Below are 23,044 nucleotides of genomic sequence, written 5' to 3' on the forward strand. Positions count from 1 at the left end.
CTTGAAGGGTTGTCGACATAGATTTCCTAGGTGATGAGGTTCCGGTGTGCCAGCTAGAACAAGATTTCGAGATGCCGGGAGCGAGTCTTGAACTTATATGATTGAGATGGTCTCGAGGCAGTGGGTGTGCACACCAAAGCCAACAACCGGCCCTCCTCCCGAAATAATCAACCCAGCTGTCAATGTCATGGCTGATGGATAGCGGAATTGCAACATGGCCTGCAACACATGCTGGGTAGAGGGAGTGAGGTTGAGGGGGTGGGCGGAAGACATCCCATGTAAACACACACCCCCTCGCACCCCTTCCCTTGGTGCCCACTTGGCCCATCCTTTTCTTGCCCGGGTGGATAGCGTGAGTCCGGCCCTGAGCTTCCTCGGTGACCGAAGCTGATGGATGATTTTCAGTGTCTTGCCGCATCGGTCGAGGCCCATTGGTTCAGGGCAAGCGATCGAGGCCGCCACACGGGCTTTCTTGCGCCAGTTCCTCTGTGCTGGGGTGAGGACGGACAAGCGGACAGACGCAGAAAGGACCAAAATACGCCGCAACGCAGCAATTCGAGCGGAGCAGGGCAAAACACACGGCTTCTGCTCACTCATTCTGCCAATATCTCTCACGCACCCTTTCTTTCCCCCTCGCTCTGCCTATTCCACTCACTCTCGAATCCACACACCCAGAACGGCACGGGGGGAGAGCGAGGGAGGATGGATCGTGGACTTTTGCTTGTACCCAGGTATCGGGGTGTTCTTGACAGCGCGCATCTGGGACTGTGCTTGAAAGTAAGCAGTGACTGGGCATGTCCGTGGGGCTTGTCAAGGCCAACTGGACCAGACATGACGTGATGCCAGTTGGGGGGTTGCCCAGGACCATGATTCTATCAGAAGCATACAGGCCGCAGCCATGGCCTGAATACGGCAGGCACGTAGGCGGGCGAAGCAGCAATACGACGAGCTACCTAACAAGAAGAGTTTCGAAGGACCTAAGATGGCAGTTGGGAGGTTATGGAGTTTCGATCTCCGAGATGTTAGCCGGCAGAGAAAGATCGCCTGGGATGAAACGGGTCTGAGAAGACGACAGGTCGATTAAGGTAATGTTTGGTGAAGGCGAGATGCCTGGCCGTCAGTTGCTGGGTCAGGTCATCGGGTGGTCTCGATGCTTCTCGAAAGGACCTTGACCTGGATGGAGGCTGCCAGCATCTCAGGGCAGAGACGGGACCACTTCGAGGCTGCACTAGAGGGCGTGAGGAAAGTGCTGAAGATGGTAAGCAGGATGGAAGATGCGAAACACGGCCACGCAGCGCAGCAAGGCGGCGCACCAGCAAAAACGGTCGGGTGAAACTCCGCAAATACGAGCCTGGCTGCGACAGCAACAGCGATAGACGGTGGTCAGTCCTCGGGGGTCTCGCACAGCGGGCGGACCGGAATCCCCACGGGTCGAGGGGGCAGATCCGGGGCGATGGGCCCTGTTTGATTCTCGGACTGTGGTGGGCGGGCTGCAGGCTGGTGGGCTGGTCGGCGAGGATGCTATGCAGTCCAGGCATGGGCGGCATAGGCGCAGGTGGAAAAGCAGACAGGGTGAATCGGATTTGACAGCCTGCGTTGCGGTGCGGTGCGGTGCGGTTGCGGTGCTGGTCGCGCGGGCGGGCGCGTGGTGGATTGTGTGTTGTGGGTTGCGGGGGTGGACGATGGGCGACGCTTTGTCCGACGGACATCCCCAAGGACATTGCCAAAGCGAGATGAACCCAGAGATAGAAACCAAACCGACACGCCCCACGCCCCCTCCTTTAGGGTCTTTTAGGGCCAATGGACGATCATGATTTTGGCGCAAAAAGGGGGACGATAGCAGGATTTGAGATGTGGCCGCTGACGGCCGCTGTTGCCATGCGTGTCGACGTTGCTGTAAATGTCGAGATGGCAGCAAATTGACGGATGATGTTGAATTGAGGTCGGAAAAAGACGACAGCCGCGTGAAGGATTGACGTCCAGCCGGACAAATGGGGGGGGGGGGGGGATGAGCAGGGGAGGGGAGGGGGTTGGCATGCGAAGTGAGGTGAGTGGCTGGTGTGCGGCTTGCGGCTCATCTCTGTGGTTCTGTCTCTCTTGCCGTCGGCTTTCATGTCCATGGCCAGTGTACCTGTCCTGCTATTGAACTGGGGAAGGTACATTGCTGCTTGCTTACCTTAGCAGACCTCCCTGATCTAATTACTACCAGGCAAGGTAACCACAGCCCACCTCACTCCTTCCTTCCTTCCTGAATGTGCTGCACCAGTTGCTGCTTCCCGGTGCATCTTCAGCACGAAATAATAATAGTGGGTTATCCGATTAGCAGTGTGGGTCTCTCGGCCTGCGGCAAGCACACACTGGTGCAGCGGTGCAATGGGGGCCGCGATGCGGTGCCTCACCTCACTCTGATACGTGCCGAGAGGGTACCGATTCGGGGAATTCGGCGGCAGTTTTGGTGGGGCAGGTACATCGCTCCATGTACTTGCCTCTATGGGAAGGTGGGTTCCTGCTGCCCTGGGAATCTCGGTAAGGGTGCCTTGCACCTACTTACCTACTTGCCTTGCACTTACCGACCTAAGTAAGGTAGTACTTTGCTTGGTCAGTCAGTCAAGTCAGTTCTTCTCCATCACGTCCCTCTATTCCTCCTTTTTTCAGATGCATCGTGTCGCCGCCGCTGCTGCACTACGCTGTTGCGCTGCTGCAGGGCTTGGACGGGAGCGACGGGAATAATTAGTAAGTCAGGAAGGCTAAGAGCTGGTCAAGCGTACAAAGCGGAAAGTAAAGGGGGAAAGCAACTGCCCACGCGTCGTACGTGCTCTTGCCCTGCGCCAACTAAGGTACCTTAGGTGCACTCAGGTCGGTCAGTCTCTTAGCACTCGCCACTAACACTGGGCCGCTCGAGGGTCGAATGGATGTGGTGCGGTGCGGTGCGGTGCGGGCCATGGATGTTCCGGGAAGACCCCTTTCTATTCCTGCCTACCTATGGAGGTACGTCCACGGCCAACTGTCCATGTCCATACGCCCATTCCACCTCACTCACCTTGCCTAGGTAGGTACTCATCGCAAGGCCCGTCGACTTCTAGCCTCGAAGGAACACAAACACCCGGCACCAGCACTAACACGGCGCGATAGCCTAAGGCAAGGTACTCCGTACACGGGCCAAGCTATCCCTGATAGCGCATAGCAGCCACACGGGCTCGCAGGGCTCTCGCTCCCCCCCCCTTTCCGCATCTAAGCTCATTAAGGTCAAGTGCTAAGGCAAGGGGTCCCGCCTGGCCTCGTTTCTCCTTGCGCTTATTCCTATTATCTGGAGCCATCTGGAGCCGTTTGGAGTCTTAGCTGAGGGGGCCTACGCAGATCGTATCGTTCCTCCCAACCTACCTCCACCCTATCGTGCCTATCTTAGGTATCCGTACCTATGTTTGGTGTTTGCTCCTTCCGTGCTCCTCTGAGAGCACCCATACCATACCACGCCACTCTCTTCGACGCCATGGCCCTGTCATGTTGTGCCATGGACCGCTTCTTGACCGCGCGACCTTCGACTCGACTCCTCCACCAGACAGGCAGAGCCCTGTCCACGTCGCCCTCGTCGTCGTTGTCGTTGTCGTTGTCGTTGTCTCCATCCCGTCTACCGTAAGGCACTGTGGGGACAACGAAACGACTTCACCGGAAACACGCGCGCGCAACCACTGGCTTGCTTCCAAAGCAACCTGTGCATACCTTACCTTACCTTACAAACCAGTCCTCGCCGGAGCACACGTTCGTTGAACCAAGACCACTAGCAAAACGTCCAGCGTCAGCAGAGGCCAGCACCGATTCCGCATCGCTTCGCCCCGCACCCGTACCGCACCGCTTACCTCGAAAGGGGGATTCGGTTTCCGTCCGAAAGCCGTACCGTACATGGGTGCTGTACGGGAAACACTTGGATGGCAAAAAAAGGCGGTACACTGACAGAACAGACACGGCTTCCGCGTCCTTTCACCTCGACACCTTGCCCTGGTCCTCCATCTTGGGCCCTTCGCTCTGAGATGCAACTCTCGCCAGCACCTTATTTTCGTGCCAGCAGCTTGAAGCACCGACGACGCTTGCTTCTTCTTCCAGAAATGCTTGGAAGCCGCAAGCGGGACCCGACTCGACGGTCCGACGGCAACGGTCACGGGCAATGACATCAAAGCTCATCTCTGCCGCCACTCAGAGCCCTATGCAACGACTTTTCTCAATGGCCATCCATCCGGGCAGGCTTTGCACATGTCTTGCCCATGGCCAAGGCTGCGACCCAAGACCCAAGACCGCACCCAAGAACATGCCGATGCAAGCTGCAGTCTACGGTCTGAGGTGCTGCACGGCACCCAGCAGCCCTGTGATTCGAGATGTGGTCTCAAATTCGCTCTCGCACTCTCAGGAAGGTTTCTGGGCGTTGAGATGGTCAGCAACTTGCAACGGCTCTTACCTGATTACCAAGTAGAGTTTGCACGCCTTTCCTTCTTGCTCTCGTTTGCTATGCAATCCCCAGCTTCCAGCATCAAGCAAAACGCCTGGCCCTGGCTGCTGGGATTACGATATCTTGAACTTCCTTATGGAGAAGTGCCAAGGTCAAGGGAGCGTGGATACCGGTGCCATGCGGTGCCTCGCGAGAGGGGATGGGGGTGGTCTTAGTCGGCTCGCACAAATCGTCAGCTTCCAAAACGCGTGCTGTGTGCTGTGTGCGGTGTGCGGTACGCATGCCTCGCCTGGCCTGGTCATTCATCTCAATAATTTGGGTCTGTCCCATGGCAATGGACACAGGGCGAGAACAGGACCCCTCCTCGATGCAGTATTTCGGAGCAAGTGGTGTCCCGGCTGCGGGAAGCGGTGCGGCTTGTGGATAATTCCCAGGGCCATCTGCCGCTCATGCCAGAGTACGCGTCTACAGAGTCATGAAAAACCGGCATGGGAGACTGAAGGAAATGGGCCTAGTTGGTTGTAACAACCGATTTTCAGGTGAGCGTTGCGGACGGACAGTCTGGAATGCAGAGCCAAGTACACGGCGCTACTGCCCCAAGCCTCTTTGGGCTCTTGACTTTTCTTTAGGCCCAACGGCCGTCGGCGCAGGGCGGCGTACAAAGCTATCAGTGGACTGATATCTGAGGCGGCGGTGATGCTCTGCGGAAGCCCGTATTTGAGACGGCCCAGGACGGGCTCTACGCTGCTTCGGCCGCGGCAGACTATCAACGACGATCGCCATGTTGGAGACGCACCAGGTTCTGGCGTCTGAGCGAAAGTCGACGACGTGTACGACTACAGCTCGAAATAGGGATAGAGCGGCGGCCGTTTGGCTCCCAATCACTTTGGGGTTGCATCTCGATTGATGCAGGATTGAATTCATGTTGCCGCTTAGTATACGCATGCGAGCGCTTCCAAGGAGAGAGGGTCGTGTATGGCATCCCTCCTGTGCGTGTGGATGACAAACACCACCATGATCCATCACCAACCCCGGCCGCCACAATCCGCCAACACGATGTCGAGTTTGACATATTATGTTTCTCGTGAGAAGCCAAACGAGAATGAGGATTTACACCTCTGTACAGCCCCTCTGACAGGATGTGGGAGGATGAGGTCTGCCGTGTGGCATGTCTGTAAGGGCAACAGAGCAACACGGCAACAGAAATCATGGAGGAAAAGGATGATGAGAGAGGTTTCTAGCGCCGTTTCGTCGCAGGCTGAACCAATGGAAAAATCGCCGGTAAGCCCGCCTGTCAGTGTGTACGGCGTAAGTACGGTGTCCGGGACACGACACAACCACGACCTCACCAACTCGCCTACTCACTACCCAAGGTAAGGTACCTTGCCTTACCGTATGGGCACTTGCTTGGGCACTCGAATCCTTCGCCTGGTGCTTTTCAGCACCTTTCTTCCAAACCTTAGCGGCCTCTGATGCCCGAGGGCGCTCAGCCAGCTTCCCTTCCCGTTGCCCCCGGCTACCAGGAACCGCCATTTCAGTGGACGGCTTCAGTGGATTACAGCATGATTCAAGCCCCAACGACCGCCTCCCGCGGGTCAAGGCCGGTGTCTTTGAATGAGATGGATGGGGGGGATGGACTCACCGCGGACCCGCGCCCGGAGACATGGGCAATCCCGCCCCGGACAGCCAGTCACCTCACCGTCCCTTTTCACTCTCAGGATCACACAGGATCAAGATCAGCTTCTTCACCTTATCCATCTCACCCCAAGTCCCCCTCACCACACCTTGCCTACCTTGCTTGCTGCACACCACACACCTGTCTTCGGTTCACCCCCATTTTCACCTCACGATCGCAGCAGATGCTCTCCCTACCTACTTGGCCTTGTTTGACCCTATGGCAGACTGGGCAACATACCTAGCTTACATAGCCTGCGATGCGATGCTATGCGATGCTTCTTTTCACTAGCCTGGACGCCAACTAACCGCGACTTTCAACGGTCCCCCAAGGCGAAACGAAACGCAACTAACGGCTAGCAGAAGCAAAAAGAAAAGGGCACTGTAGGCCAAGGTCAGTTTAGGCCAGGTCCGGTCCACGGAAATAGATCTGATGGCTTGGCTTGACGGCCGATGAATGCTCTTCGCAAGTGGATGGCATTGTGGCCAGGTGCCGGTGTGCCGTCGCGCCCACCAAGCCCCGTGTCCATCGCAACTTTCATGAACAAGATCCGAATGATGAGAGTCTGCTCTGGCCCGGCCGACCGTATCGTTTGTCGCGTATCGGCCGCCCATCTTAGACAAATGGCCAAGCCGCCCGAATGAGTCGACAGGTGTCCGCCAGGCCAGTCGATCGGAATCGGCGCCCTGTCATCTCATGCTGTTCTTCATCCCTCCAGCCAAACCGGCAGAGCCTTGCAAGCGCCGAACGGCAATGGTGTCAGTCGATCGCATTTCCACAATAGGCTTATTTTTCATCCCCCTTCTCTCGGTACCACCTTCGGATTCAAACCACCTTGTGCCCCAGGGGGGGCTGCAAGCCGGTACGGATATCCTGTCCACGATACAAGCTCCAACGTCATCCTACCCTCCAACAATGAGGTGTGCAACAAGGTGCTGCCCACCAGTCTCAGCCTCGGTCGCCCGCCAATCATTGCTGCCCACCAACAAGCCATCCGGACTTTGTCATCGGGAAGCCGCCCCCAAAGGGTCCAGTTGGAACACAACGCGACTCTGTCTCTGTCTCCAGGTCCGAGTACGGCAGTCAAATCCACCGCAGCTGCTACAAGCACCGAACTTCCGGTCTGGTCTGCTGCTCCTCAACCCCGAAATTGGTCCAGCGTTGCGCTGCCGCTCCCGGTATCCTAGACCTAGCCCTCGTCCGGGGCTTGCGGCGATGAGTCGAACGTCCAGCGTTGGGCTGCAACAATTTGCGACAGCCGCTCCGTCCAATCTGGCCTGCGTCCCAGAAGCGCGCAAAGCTGTGCCCAGGCGGGTGTTCAAGGCGACTTCGGTCGAGAGACGGCCCAACACTGCCCACTTAGCAAGCGATTCAGCCCATCTCAGGCCCTGCGGCAGCTTTCGGACGTCCGACCAAGCCAGCACATGGCGTGCCTTGCTTCGTCCATCTAGCGCGCCTAACCTCAGCCAGCAATCTCACCAGGGCGGTAAGACTACCTGATTATTCCCTTACCTTCCCCATCCGAAGGCGTCAAGTGGTGATGTCGATAGGCGCATCCCGGCGAAGCCAATGCTGCTCCCTTGGATCGTCCAGACCGAAGCCTGCATATCTTAGAAATCATGACCTAGGCTCCCATCCCCGCGGCTCTGCAGCAACGAAGGAACCGGAACCCTGGCGAAATATTTTGTACGCATCCCGTTCGAACGCCAGGAATGGTGACGCTCTTGTACGACCACGAACGCCCACCTTACCAGCCCAGTGGTTCCTCTCCCTGGTTGATCTTCATCAAGGGGTGAGTATAATCAACCACGAGGTTGTCGCCAAACCCATATCCAGGTCTCACTGCTTACGAGCCGGACAGGGGGAATCCGCCGTTCCGGTCACCGCCAGAATGGCCTCATTGTTCTCTCGTGCTGCTACGTTCCATGTCGTGGCGCCGTGGGCCCCGCCGATACGGCGGACATCCATCTGTCCTACCTGGGTGTTTACACCCGCACCGCCGAGCAATTTCCGCAACACCCACCGTGGCCAAGCATTTTCCCCACGGCCTCTCGGAGTCTAGGAGAGACTAGCACCGGGATGCACTTCCGGCCTAGTCGAGACAGTTTTCTCGTACTTTGCTTCGGAGCAACACCGTGTCCCGGCAATCAATTCCCCCGCGGCTAGCGTATCTCTCGAAATAGCAGCTTTGCAACTCATTGTCAACCGCGCGCGCGCGTCGGATTCGGAAAGACTTGCTCTTCCACTTGGAGTTTGTCAGCCGCGGGAACAAATTCAAAGTTCAAGAGAGCAGGTTTCTGCTTGACCATCCGGCCTGATACAGAGGAGATGAAGCTGCATGTTTAGTTGCTGCACACTTTGGACCATGGATGCAGTTTCTGGCGCATCTCTTGGTACCGGAACCAACTCCCTCCGGCCAAGACCTCAAGAACATTTTCACGACTCTACGAGAGGATGTCTCGTATCACCGAGATGCATAATTTCTTCCTTGAAGACTGCTTGTAGCTTTCCACGTCGAAATACTCTCAGCCCTCGGTCCCTGAATTGCTGCCCGGGTCATTGACCATGGCGTTGGGAACCATTTGCTTCTTTCTTCAGCCCAGTCTTGCACAGCATCCGAGGATCAAACCTTGTCCTTCCAGGCGGTAACAACTGCAATCGAAGGATCAGAGGATCTGCAAGACTCAAAGTCAAGATTTGGAAGAACCCAAAAGAACACACGGCTTTGTTACAAACGACCTTGGCGCTCTACCCGAGATGACACGCAGCATCTGTAGCCCTCGGGGCTTGCTTTCTCACTTCTCAAGCGGTCGCTCCGAGTGGATAGTCGAACGAGAAATTGGCATGGCTGCATGCTCTGCCTGTTCGGCCGAGACGTCGAGTGCTCAATTTGGCCCATGTGGGCGCTGTTGGGCAGAGTAGCATCGCCATCTTCGTCAGCCTTAACCACGCCTTGCGGCAAGACGCTGTGAGACTCGATTATCTATCAACGCTTTTCATCTGTTCTATCCTGCTTCTGTCGCATCTCCGGTGTCTCAGCATCTGTGGTGAGCATTCTGCCCTGTTGGCCTGACAAGACCGCAAGTCATAGGCCGGTGCCTGTAATTTTCAGCCTCTTCAACGGGCATCTGCGCGAACCGTCAGCGAGCAATCTGAACTTCGGGCATGTTCATGTTAAACCGCCTGAACATCGGCCTTGGCTTTCTCTTGCTTGGTTGGCTCATGCCAGGCTGAACATCGGGCGTCAACCTGCTAGCTGCCTTAATCCCGGTGTCCCTCCCCCTTTGTCGTGGGTGAAGACTCCACGCCCGAGGGCGGATCCATGAACACAACTTCTCTCATTCTTCTTCTTCCGCGATCTGACACGCCCCTCTGTGCGTTCATCTTCTGCAAGATCCAACTCAATCAGAAAAAGCCCTTCCCGCCGTGTCGGCGCCGCGGAACGGCTCTGGCCTGAATCATTGACTGGCAGCTCTTGCCCTACCGCGTCGTATGATGGGACGATAAGATCGTCGGACCCAACCTAGAGGATCTCCTAGAATCGTTCGGCTCGGAGGTTGATCTCGGACGCAATGGCTTGGCATCCGCTCATCCTGTCCAAGTCTTGAGTCTTATCTCCCCGGGGTCAATGATATTGAGACTGCGAGGAACCAACTTTGGATCGTCCACCGGAACCTTGCAATCAATTTCAAGATTGATGCCAGAGTTGCGTTACCAATAATCACTGAGAACCTCTTCCAGTTTGCTTACCACTTTCCTAGTCCTTCACCACGGATGAGTCGAAACTTCATCCAACCAGGACTGTCAGCGTATCTCGTCAACGTCATCTTGCGTTTCCTCGACAGCTGGAAACATTGGTGCCGTGACTTACGCAAGCCGTCTCTTGTTTTTGACTGTCCTATGTCCGTCTCACAGGATGCGCGGGATGCGGACGGCTGACTCTTCACTGCGGACGGCTCAACCTTGGGGCCGAATGCCCAGTTGTAGGCTCCGGGAGACATCTATGGTCGTTGAGCTTTTTCCCGCAAAAGACCCACACGTCCGTTCCTCGTGAACGTCCCCTCTTCATACTTAACGCTAAGAGGTTGCGTTTGCGCGCGCCGCTCAGCCATTCCCGAGGCGTACATATTCTGACACAAGTGCCCGCGCATGTCTCACGCACTCTTTCTTCCTCCCTGTGGCTTCTGAGTGGCTGGAGAGTTGAAGTTTGCCCTTGCCCGTGTTGGCTATTCTATTGATTGGCTTGTTGGACTCAACTTTACTTGCCTTCCTTCTCCGAGTGACTGATGCGCTGGCTGCCTCCCCGGTCAGACCCCCTGTTGTTTCCCAGATTTGTGGTAAGAGCAGAACTAGAAACGAAACCGAACAACAAAACAAGAGGCAGCAAGAGAAGACCAAAAAGCATCCGAAATTTTGGTTTGTTGGTCTTTTTGGTGACCCAGCTTCGGCTCGTCCAAGAAACAATGTTTACAAAGCAGATCATCTCTAATCCTCTGCCCACACCCCCTTCCAAGCCTCTAGCTTTCTGTCCGTGAACCAGTCCTGTCACATCCGTGAACACGTCCAACATGCGTCTTCCAACGAATTCCTCCTTGTGTCTCCCACCGTATCTCCGGGAAGCCACGGACTTTGTTGCTATCTTTTTTTTTGCCCACAACGGGCTCCTCAACGGGTTCCGCTAGCATCCCGTCTTCCCGTCGTTCGTCCCGCCTTTTGGTGGTAAAATGCACCCGTACCACAGCAGAGGCACGCGCCGCTTGGACTAAAAGCAAGAAAGTGATGATTACGACGACATTTGGGACGTGAATGTCATGATGGCTAGAGAGAGGTTTCCCGTGCATCGGGGCGGACGTCCATGTCCCATCCCGCCGGGTTGGTTGAGTGCGGGCGGGTGGACGGGCGACGAACTTCACGTAAGAACGCAGGAAGATGGGGAAAGGAAAAAGAAAGTAAACGGGAAGACGAGATCAGAAGCCAACGTTTCTATCAACTCCTCCGAACATGGACTACCACTTGTCAGCCCCTCCGTAGCTGGGAAATCCTATCATTGGGGAGAGAAAGATAGATAGAGAGGCTCTAAGCAGGCATCCTGCCGTCGCCGGTCCGCAAAGGCCACACGTTCCCGCCGTTCCCCGGCAGCAGCACTAACAAAATCCTTCCATCCCTCCTGGTCCAATCCTGATTGAACGGGGGCGCCTGGCCCTTCTTCTTCCGGGCGACGATACCGTCATCTCACCCGGTCTTGCAGACACAAAAAGCCTCTAGAACACCAATCCGCCGCCGCCGCCGCTGCGGTCCATACGAAGAGTGCCCTCCTCACCGTATTACCCGCCCCGCCGCCGCGCGGCATCAGCTGTAATGTGACGACGAAGGCGTCCGCGCAGCAGAAGACGGACAACTCACAAGGGTTCCTATTTGTTGCCGCTTCAGATCACTAATGAGAGAGGTCGGAAGTAAAAAACGGCCGATATCTTCCTTGTTCTGTCCTGCGTTCTAAGTCTTACGGTCCCTCTTATCGTCGTACTGCTTCCCTCTCCCTCCCTCTCTCTTTTGCTTCACACAAACCTCAACACGTTCCAAGCGCTGCGTACCCGTCCCACCCCCAAGCGAGTCTATTCCAGAGCCTCCGTAACGGGACCTCTCTGCGGTGCTTGCTTACTTTTGTCACGAACCTCGTGTATGTGCGTTTTTCCTCGGTGGGTTATTTTGTGTTTCCGGTTCTGCGTCTTTGCTTCTTCCCCCCTGCTTCTCGTCTCCTCTGTCAAGAGAGGCAGATGGAGGGAGCTGTGAGCTGTGACTGTCACAGCATAGACAGCAGCGCGCGGCTCACGTACCTCGCATTCCCGAACCACATTACACGCAGCGAAAAATGAAGAAAAAGCAGGGGAAGACTACGCATGTTCCAGAGGATGCAGGTCGCGGTGTGTCTCGTCGCACTGTCTTTCTTGCGGGCCGGCCCCCAAAGACCTTTTGCCTGAGGGTATATAACAACCCGTTCGGTGGCAAAAGTTTCGTTTCCGTGGTGTTGTTTCTTTCTCGTCCTTGTCAGCTTTACCGTGTCGAAAACTCCAAACTCGAGCGCCCTTCTCTCTTTCCCCGTCCTAGGGACATTTTTGCTCTATTCGCAAACTAGCGTGCTTTGCCCGTCTCCATTCTCGTTCTCTCTCTATCTCTTGTTTTCGTTTCACGATTGATTGAAACCATCAACCCTACTTTGCCTTACACCGAGATAATGGAGCCTCAACCAGTCAACGATGTCCCCGAGACGAGCCACGATGACACCATCTCCCTCATGATTCTGGAATACATGTAGTCCGGCCCAATGGGTCTCGCCGGATGTCAATCCTGCCGCCGTCCCCGCCTCGCGTCTCCTCATTCTCACCTTGTGGAAAGCGGCCATCGTCACTTCCCCTGATCCCTCAGCCTCATCCTTCATAATTCAACGAGAGCGCAAGCTCCCAACATCGGATCCCACAGTCTCGGTATCGACACGAACTTTCGCTACAATAGCTCCATCATGCAAAGGCGCCGCTTCCAAATAGGCTGTCATCGTGACAAGACAATCCAGTCAGAAGGCGCCTTTTTGGGCTGTTTCAACCTGCTTCCAAGCCTCAGTCTCCTGACGACGGTGGATCCGGGAAACCATCAAACCCTTCGTTCGTATATACGGCTCCCGATACCCTGACTCTCTCCAGCATCGGATCACGGGGAAACAGCTATAGCCAGGCACGCCCTCACCCTTCTCTATCAAACGTCTAGCACAACTGCCCCACAAGAGCGCTAGTATCCTTAATACTTAATACGAACACATCAAACAAGCCAACGACAAAATCCAAAATCCTGTGTCACACCTGCGCCGACACCAGAAAGAAAAAGACTGTCACGAACGAGAACCCCAGTCAACGAAGAACATGACAAATTCGGAGCATGGACCACAAGGGAACACAAACCCCAACCCTCGTGTGTATTTGTGGACGACACGTTCATCCGAGGCTTCGCCTTCGCCCTCTCTGCGCCACCTTCATCCGAGCAGCTCGCTCCCGCCATCGAGGCCTCGTTTCAGCCCGCCAGAAAACCTGAAAAAAACACACGAGACAAGACACACATCGGCAGGACGGGGCAGCATACCGGCCATCTTGCGTCATCTTACGAAACTGCCGTCGCGTAGACGGCCCGGTTTTCGGGCCCCTTCCCGCCGCTGCCGCGGAAACCGCTCTCCGTGGTTCACGGCTGTCCGCGGAGCGACGCGCTTTGCGTCATTCGTCTTCACACTTATGAGACGGTGACGGCGGCGGCAGCTCGCGAGAGAACGACTTCGCGGCCCCGGACGCCGGCTCCGCCATCGACGATGGCTTGCATATGGCAAATTCAAGCGAGCTCCTCGACACGCTTCAACCTCTCGAAACCCTTTCGGAGTTGAGTTGGAAAGTCCGCTGCCAGCGGGACACACCTCGTTCTCATACCTCTGTTAGGTCTGCAGTTCTCGTTTCATTCGCAGACGGCTGAGATGAGACGGGACTGGACAACGACACTGGACTCTTCTAAAAGGTTCTCAATCTCATTCCGTGCTTTTCAAAGTTGGGCAAACGTGACGAAATGTTTGATGAGTTCTGCTCTGAGTGGAGTGAAACGTCTCTTATGGATGAATAATGCCGGTTTTGACGAGATGATGTGAGAGTGTCATGAATGAATGAGGCTCATTGAACTTACAGCCTGGTGAGACTTTCGGCATTCCAGTGCCTCTCCTCACATGCTGGTTCCTTTTTGTTTGACTCATTTGGGATATGGTCATGTTATGTGAAGATGCACGCAGGTCTCATTTCTTCAAAGCGTAAAGTGAAGCCTTTACGTGAGATTTGAGGCTGTAATCGATGTTGTCGAGGGCACAATTTCATGTCCACATGTAAGATTCTCACTTCTCTTTAGTCAAATCTCGATCAAATTTCCATTCAAGATGAGCATTCACGTCTCTGTCTCTTCTACTTAACCCTTCCTGAATCAGATCTCATTTCATACTATTAAGAGACTCTCACAAACTACGAGAGACATGTGCAAGCCTGCGCACAACAAACGAAGCATGGGGTTTTTGAACGCTTGGGGATTCTTAGAAGGCTCCTCCTCATTCCTCTCACATATCATTTTGCTCACATATCCTTCAGCTCCAATCACCTTCACGTCTCGAAGCTATCAACTATCACAAGCGCAGTCACGAACGAAGCACCAAGTCTCGACAATCGAGGTTCAACCTCAGCTCTCATTACTATCCGTCTACAACTATTTATCTACCTATACTCCACACCATCATCTACAATAAGAAAGAGGTCTGTCAATCTACCAGATGCGCCCCAGGTAACGGAGTGGATTGGTGGGATTACAACATTACTCCGCCACCGACAGGCCCTGTTCTCTCTTCCGGACAAAGGAAAAATACACAAAAAGGGGGTTTGGCTTGCATATCCACATGGTTATCATGGGTACTATGTACAAGAACGGTACGGAGACTCATTCGGGATATGAAATAAGAGAAGTGAAGAGATGTGCGTGGGGTTGCTTTTGTCGCATTATGTCCATAGGTGCTTGAGGCCTCATTCTCAGAGACTCTTGCGGACAACGCGGGAGCGGAGCTTGGTAGCCGGGGCCGGGGCCGGGGCCGGGGCGGCGGCGGCAGCGGGGATGTAGGTGGAACTGTGGGGTATGGTTAGCTTCCAGTGAGCAAGGGAAAGGTGAGGATGGACTTACCCGACATAGGTGACCGGGGGAGTCAAGTTCATGCCGGTCTGGTCAAGCACGTTCTCGGTGTTGCCGGCAGCGTTGCCCTCAACAGGAATGCCCTGCTTGGCGCAGGCAGCGCGGTGGTCATCAGGGAGAGTAAGGTTGCGGAGCATCTCAGGGGCCTCGATGATGGTAGCAGTCAGACCCATCTCAACGTGCCACTCAATGTGGCAGTGGAAGAGGTAGACGCCAGGGTTGGTGGCCTCGAAGCGCAGCACAGCGTACGAGTTGCCCATAACGGAGACGGTGTCACGACGGGGAGGCTTCTGGTTCAGGCGAGCGCGGTCGGCTCCGGGCCAGTCACCAGTGCCGGAGGCAGGGCGCTTGAGGACCTGGAAGTGGTGACCGTGAAGGTGGAAAGGGTGGACGGCCTCATCCCTGTTGTTGACGACGATGTCGACGATTTCGCCATAGCTGACAACGAAGGGGTGGACGGCGCCGTAGACGGCAGGGTTGGTGTTGTTCTCACCAGTGGAGGCGACGGAGTACAGGGTGGGAACCTTCTGGTCGACGTACGGGCTGCCGTTCACGCAGGCGCGGGGAATACCGGCACTGTCGAAGCAGAACTGCCAGTTGAACTGGATGGTCGTGGTGGCGTCAGGAAGGATGGCCTCGTCGCCATAGGGCTCGTAGACGGAGTCGTCCGAGGGCTTCCATTCCGCGACAGAATCGGTGCCGAAGGGCTTGCTCTGGTCCATGACCAACTGGCCGGTGGCGTTGAAGGGCCAGGACTGGTCAAGAGCCTTGTTGGACCAATCACGGTTGATGTCGGCGGAGATGAGGAAGGGGTAGTTGCGGTTGTCACGGTCGATGCACTTGATCAGAATGTCGTAGCGCTGGGCGGGAGTGATGCGGATCTGGTAGGTGGTCTTCTGCTTGATGTAGGCCGAATCAATCATGATCAAGTTCATATCGTGAGAGTCAAAGTGCAACATGAAGGAGGCGATGGCAGCGTAGTTGATGACACGGAAACGGTAGGTCTTGCCCTTCTCGAACTTGTAGTTGGCCGTAGCGCCGTCGTTGATGATGATGCCATTAGGGATGGGCGGCTGGAAATGCGCGTTGGACGGCACAAGCATCTTCTGGACCAGGGGAATGCTCTGATCATTGTACCTGCATGGTGTTAGATGCGCCACGTCTAGGGGATCTGCGCATATAACTCACCAGTCAGAGACAGTCAGGAGGTACTCCTCGTCATATTGTCCAGCATAGGGGTCCTGGGGGTCGTGGATGATCAAGGGGCCGCGCATGCCGTCAGGGTACTGGCCCATGTTGTGAGAGTGGTACCAGTAGGTTCCGCCAGCGTTGGCCTGTTTGTTCTTAGTTCTTGTGTTCATTGATGAAGCTATATTTCCCACTTACGGTGAAGGAGTAGGTCATGGAAGAGTCGGGAGGCAGCGGGCACTGGGTGACCATACTGGGGCCGTCCATCCAGTTGGTGCTGATCTGATCGATACCGTGGAAGTGAATACCGGTCGTCTGGTTGCCAAGCTTGTTGGTCAGGTGGACGACGATGGTATCACCAACGTTGGCCTCGATCTTGGGGCAAGGCCATTGTCCGTTGATACCAATGACAGGCCTCGTGACGTTCTTTCCACCGTTGGTGTTGACCCAGGTAGCCTCCCAGTTGTAGGTGACCGTTCCAGCCAGGGCAATGTTGGCAAAAGCCAATGCGAGCAGAGATCGAACCATGATGGGCGTTCCTGACTAGACAGACCAGGCCTAGTAGGTTGTATTAAGTGATTAGGGGATACTCTTCCAACGAACGAGTGGAGAAAGGAAGCGCGTATGCAAGGGGAAACACCAAAGAAAGCGAGAGGCGGATGGGATGAGGAGTGAGGTTCTGAAATCAGGGTCTGAGGAGGGAAGAAGATGATGGTTATAAAAGAATGCCACGCGATGGGCTGGTAAGGCCAGAGCGGGAGGCGAGCAGATGGTTCTACACCAACCTTCCTACTCCGGCCGGCCCCGGCTGGTTGGTAAAGTTGGAGCTCTGACATGGAACCGGGCCTGGGTTTGGCAAGTCGATCGATGCTCGGGCGAGACGGGCACCGGAGGAGTAGGCTGGCGGCTGAGATGACATACGGCGTTGTGCTGACTGCCTCGCACATGGCAGGTACTCCAGTCTTGTCGTGGCCAGGCGTATAAGCCACAGCTTGGTATTAGCTTGCTGCATGGCCGGATGTCCGTTGCCTGCAGCAAGCTAGTAGGAGGGGGAGGCTAGACCTTGTCAATGGTATCTAGGATCATAGGTAGAGTTGGTCGTCAGGTAGGTGGACATGGCAGAAGCATGGCATGCGAACCCTCAGACGAATGAGCGTCGGAAGAGTGGGCGGTATGCGGATAGCACTCGCTATCCAATGTGACTGAGACAGCGGCGGCACGATCATGTTGTTCGTGACCGTTGAAGCGGGTCATAGAATGCGCGATTCTAGGAGATGCAGAAGACCCGTCTAGCGGCCGATACGCAGACAGAGAGGAGAGACCATATCCAGACGCTTGGATAAGTGCTTTACGGCTTTTCCAGGTTACAGCAGTCCGCTGAGCAGCAGATTTGAAAAGGTAGAGAACGCCGATACGGAAGGCATGATTGGGCGGTCGATTGAACGCCACCATGCAATAAGGGCTCTTCCAAGACAAACAAATTCTATCAGGCAGAAGTTGCAGGATTACAACAGCAAGGTGTTTGCGCGAATCCCTGGCTCTGCAGATGAGGGATACCCTGTAGTAGATGGCCGAACAGCGAATAAGTGGGCAGTTCGTCGAAGCAAGCTGACTTGGACGGCCTCAGGTGCAGTTGCTGCAGTTGCATACGCCTTACGAGAACGAGGTCGTCTGAGCCTTGATGGAGACCAGGTAGTGTAGCGCAAAACGGTTCCTCGGCAGGTTGCTAGCTCCCACCCTCTCGCAAGACGACTGGCCAGGGAGCAAAGCAGAGCAAAGCAGAGCAGAGCTCCAAGTTGCAGGTCTAGTTCGGCCGAAGCGCTCAGGTACACGGCGACGTCATGGCGGTAGACCTTGCCGAGTCGAGGATGGGTTGTCGGGGCTGGCGAATGGAAGGCCGAGGCTGGTCAAGGTGCAGTCAGACGGCATGGGATGGTCGCCGTACTCCGTCCGCCGCATTTTCCGTCCCAAGAAATTTCCAGAGAGAGACGATTGTGCAGTTTCCGACATCTTGGCATCAGATAGATGACATTGGACAGGCCTGGATTGCGAGCATGCGAGGCGTGTCTTGATGGCGTCGAAGACTACCTCGGAAGACGCATGCTGCCGTGTCTCAAAAGCCAAGTTTAAGGCCAGGCAAGTCTAAGTAGACCTTCGGTGCTAGGTTCAGAAGGAGACTCAAGGTACTCTGTACGGAGTACATGCTGAACGCCTGTCCATCCATCGGGAACTTTTGGGCTCTTCCGGGTAGAGCGGAGGCGTGGTACGGTGCCTCTCGTACATGGGCGGTCGTGCTTGTGCCTCTGTAGCTACCTAGCTGAGGTGTCTGCGATGGCCGGGATGCAACGACAGCTGTAGTGCAAAGTTGGACGGCGACACTTGTCAGACCAAGGGGCCGTTGGCGCTATCTTAGCGAGTGGCCAGAGGAACGGGACAGCCGGCTGAGATAATCTCTTGCCGTGGCAAGACTGAAGAGGCAGGCAACGGCTCGTGGGAATAAGCATTGGCGCAATCCAATCCCTGGACTAGCAGGTATCTTGTCCCACGACATGAAGACGAATCCGCAAAGCAGTCGGGCTTGACGAAGCACGAAGCTGGAGCTTGAGCTTGCGGGGGGCTCAGTACCTTACGCAGGCAGAGCTACTGTACTGAGCTGCACTGCGTATGCGCATACATATTGGACCGCCGTAGGTACCTAGGTAGCTGCGTGACTGCCAGAGCAACAGTGGGCGCACGGTGACATGGGATGGACCGGTCGCTGTAGTCAGGGCCGCGATGGTGGGGTTGGTCGTGTCTTGGGTTGGGCGAGGTACAAGCAGTTGGCGTTGGCCGATGTGGGTGTGAGCGTCCATGTGTGCGTACAGATCTGTGTGGATGGAAGTCATGTAGTTGGAAGAAACAATCGGGAGAATCGAAGCAATTGGGAGAGGCGCTGGGGGATGCACCCTGGACGGCAAAATACGTACCTTGACCGTCTTCATATTCAGGTCAGGCCAGGCCAAGCGAGCCAGGGGAATCACGCCCCAGGCGATGAAAAGCACTCTGGAGGATACCTGAGATGCCCTGAGATGCGAGTCGTTTTCCTCCCTCCCTTTCATTGTTAGCGCCGGCCGGATCGCACCCTCTTGCCCCTCTCTTCACACCATCAAAAATAGTCGGAGGATGGAGATGGGGACGGGATGCAGCTCCTGCTCTCAGTGCCTTACTATGCAGATGTAGGTACGTTAACTCATGTATTGCGTACAGATGCAGCCTTGAGCTGCACTTGCTCTTCCACGCAAGTGACCTTCCTTACAGTACCTTAAGTTCGTCCCGCTTGCATCCAAGTTCCTACTTACCTACCTACATAGCACACAGCCTACCTTACCTTGCCGCAGACGCGACTCGCAGGGCGGGCAGGGCACCTTACCTGCCGCACCATGCGCTTACTACCACTGCACATCCTCCATCGCCTTGCATTAGCACCATCAATCCTCGGAGGAGAGGGGGGCAACAACTTCACTCGGTCCATCTCAGCAAAGACTTGGAACCACCCAGACTTGCTTGATTCAGGAACCAGCATACGAACACATCCCTTCGCGGTCAGAATAGTACCCGCAGTGGGGAGCAGCCGCTATCAGTCCGCTATTCGTACGGAGTATCCTGCTTCGAAACTGGACTTCCCACCAACGATGAAAGGGATGGACTGACTCTGATCTCTCTGAAGTCTCCGCCTCGTTGAAGGCTCGAGTCCGTGTCCGAGTGCCCTCCATTCGACAGTCGCCGTCCTGTTCTATTCAGGGAGCGGTGCCTCCTTAGAGCAATAAGTCCGAAAACCCGGCCCGTTCGCTCCGCTCGTCTTGTCCCGCCGGGACAGTCAAACCTATCAGTCAAACCGACACAACTCGAGATGATGCTACTGATGCTCAGATGAAGCCCGAAGTCAATGGACAAGACGCCTCAATTCAAACACACACCCCGAACCCTGTTCTTCTTCCGGCTGAGCTTGCGGGCTTCAACACGCAACAACATTGTCTGGTGCAGCGTCTGGCTTCATCACTGCTACTACGCCTTAGTCGTTGCCCGGCTCTCGTGCTGTACTTCGTACAGTTAAATGAGGAAAATCAAGCCTGCAACCAACAAGTCGACGACGGAGTGAAGCCCCGCCTGGAAACCTATCGCTAATCGTCATTGACTCGCCCTAGAATACGATTGATCCACCTCACCGAACACGACTACGGACCATCATGACGGCCCCTTGGTTTCTCAGGTGGCTCGAATGCCACACCATGCTGAGGCACCCTGGTTCAACTTAAGGTAAGCTGCCGATACAACCTTCATCTTATCGGCATATGGGCCGCCATGGTGCTTGGCCAGCAGCTGTCCGTTGCACCCTGCCTGCTAATCCCTGTGCCAGATCTTTTGATCGCCTCGGTGCTCCAGCTGCCACTTCCGCGACCCCAGGTACACCCTGCACAGCGCGCTAACCAAGCCCTCCAAATTGTCAACCCTTCTCTGCTTCCCGTCGCTGACACCCGTCGCTGGCAGCGTCCCCCGAGACGCGTGATTCAAGGCTGCTGATAACCGGAAGCAACTTTGACATCATTGACTTCAGCTATGCGCCATTTCCCATCTGTACTCCACAAAGTCGAGACGCTTCTTTCCGCGGCGCCCGTCAGGATCGGATGGCCCAAGTTGCACAAACTGCCAATGCTTGTCAAAGTGACGGACAGGGGACGCCGTCTCTGTTCTCCCGCTTCCCTCGGCTGCGGCAACGCTCAAGTTACTCAGTGAGGAATTATTGCTTGGCCAGTCCTCCCAAGCAACTATTATTGCTACGATGCATGTCAAACAAGAAGCTACGCGATTGGCTCCAAGATCGACACGTCAGGTCAACTGATAACGCGGGAAAATGGCACCAAGTCCAAGGGAACGCAGAAGAAAAGCACAGCCGGAAGGATTGGCCACGCGTGATTGCCCCAATCCTAGGCCCGGCATGCTGAACCCTCAGTCTCCCTCAGCAACAAGATTCTGCTGCGTGCAGATGCTATCGAAGCACTTGCACGGGCCATGGAAGATCGCACACCTTTCTTGGCGACCACGAACGCCGTCTGTTTTGCTCTACCGTCCCGTATAGCCGCTTAGCTTGACGCTGTCTCTCGTTTCGCCTGTCTCTCATCTCACCGTCTTTCCCTTGGCTAAGCTAAGCTTCTGAATTCTTTTCTGAATTAACTTTCAACGGCTGATCTCACCATCCCCAAAGAAGGAACTTGTTATTCCACTCGTACAAATCGGAGAAAAAAAGCAACGGTTCCATTGCAGCAATCTCCAAGTAGCACCCGATTTGCATCCGTATTCCAACAATACGGCTGGGCCAGAGGTCCGGGTTCTCAGCCCGTGCCCAGCGGTGGTGACACAGCGGCAAATATGTCGTGTAGGGCCATTGCTTCTCAATAGCTTCAACAACCAGAGGCAAAAGCACGTTGAAATCAAAATCAGCTAGCTGGTTTTTACATGCTGTGCCTCACTGCTACGCCATGCGTACCGTTCCATCGCGACTACCCATGGCTATCGACAAGCTGCAACCCTGATACGAGGGCCAGATGAGCAGCACCAACGATGTGGTCAGCACCATACCCCTGGACACCGCCTGTTCGTTCTTTGTGCCGAGCCCGGCATATTCCAGCTGGCTCTTAAGCATGGCATGGCCATCCACACTCTTTTCGCAGGGAACAAGACCCTTGCAGTCATTTCCCGCGCCCAGATGTAACTCACAAGCGCATCTACAACCCAGCATTTGCATGCGCGGACGAGGAAATATTGCATCCTGCGTCCCCCCAACAGCCCTAATCCCTCTATGAATGGTTGGGTGTGAAGCATCCCGCCTTAGCGCTTTTTATTCACCGAGCCTTGCAGCAGGCCCTGGTCCCAGTCCGCACTCTGGCGGCTGACGACCAAAAAAGGTCATCCCACTGAACACTCGGTCGATGGGCGTAGTAATGGCAGCCTCCCTTGCCAAGGATCAGCGGGGAAGTCTGCGCGGTCGACTTCGTGGCGCGACTGGCTTGGGTTGACAGAACTTCAGTGCGACCGAAGCGATATTGAATGTCAGCTTGAGTCGTGCCAGCTGACGCCTTCTAGTTGCCTCCCGTTGGTGCGGATTCGATTGCTGACGCCGCGCAGGACCAAGGTGTCAAAGTCAAACAGTCCATCAGTTTCCTAATCTGGTGGGTTCTCCGGTTAAGCGGCCTTGAGACTTCTCCACCCGGCCGGTCGGTCGCCGTGCCGAAGGTGGGTCCTTCCGGGCGTCGCTGTCCGGGGCCGGTCTGCGTGTGCGATGGAACGCTTTCAAATGTTCTGCTTCGCGGCAGACGCAGAAGCCCTCGAGGATTAACGTGCTATTTTTCAATCGCTCGGCTTCATCCAAAAATAAACGTCGTTTCAACTGTACAGCGGAAAGCCCCTTTCCGTGAGAACAAGCAGTCGTCGTCCGACAATTGCCCCACGAAGGAGGCTATATGCGCCTACACATTTTACTGCCAATGGACTCCGTGGAAGCAGTTCGCGGAGGGAGAAATTAGTCGAAAAGCCATTCCAAAGCCCTGTCGGTTCCTGTCAACCCTCCGTACTTTGACACCAGGAACCAGAGGGTTGGGTCTTTGCTCGCGCTTTGATCGCAACGCAGACCACTGACCTCCCTCGTTACCGCCCAACCGCGTCGGCACCCCACACATTGGAACAATTCCACGGAACTGCGGTCATTCAAACGGACTTTTACGAGCATCGCGCTCGGTTCTAGCTTGCGTACATACTGGACGGACACTGGGGCTTCACCAGCCATCTTCCTTTTCCACCTGCACGATCTCTCGGCGTACCGTTGACTGTGCCCCTTGAACACGGGGGCAAAGTCTGGCTGGTAGAGTCTCGACACAAGGGCGCGTGGCATTGACATTGCCTTCTCCGAGAGGTCGGGTGAGTGTGGATGGGTAACAGGCGGCTGGGAAGCTCCATAC

General features: G+C 55.5%; 1 protein-coding gene across 1 annotated transcript; it reads right to left on the reverse strand.

Annotated features, from left to right (window-relative positions):
- Positions 1-14,707: 14,707 nt before the first annotated feature.
- Positions 14,708-16,580, reverse strand: fetC-2 (Iron transport multicopper oxidase fetC; the record flags this gene model as incomplete). The annotated part of the gene is made up of 4 exons (XM_032022841.1): positions 14,708-14,801; positions 14,856-16,001; positions 16,053-16,198; positions 16,251-16,580. The coding sequence occupies 4 exons, from the start codon at positions 16,578-16,580 to the stop codon at positions 14,708-14,710; spliced, it is 1,716 nt and encodes a 571-aa protein (XP_031880206.1).
- Between the last annotated feature and the right edge of the window lie 6,464 nt (positions 16,581-23,044).

The sequence above is a fragment of the Colletotrichum fructicola genome (assembly GCF_000319635.2).
Source record: "Colletotrichum fructicola Nara gc5 chromosome Unknown KSG_Nara_v1_contig03, whole genome shotgun sequence".
In the NCBI taxonomy this organism is placed as follows: Eukaryota; Fungi; Ascomycota; class Sordariomycetes; order Glomerellales; family Glomerellaceae; genus Colletotrichum; species Colletotrichum fructicola.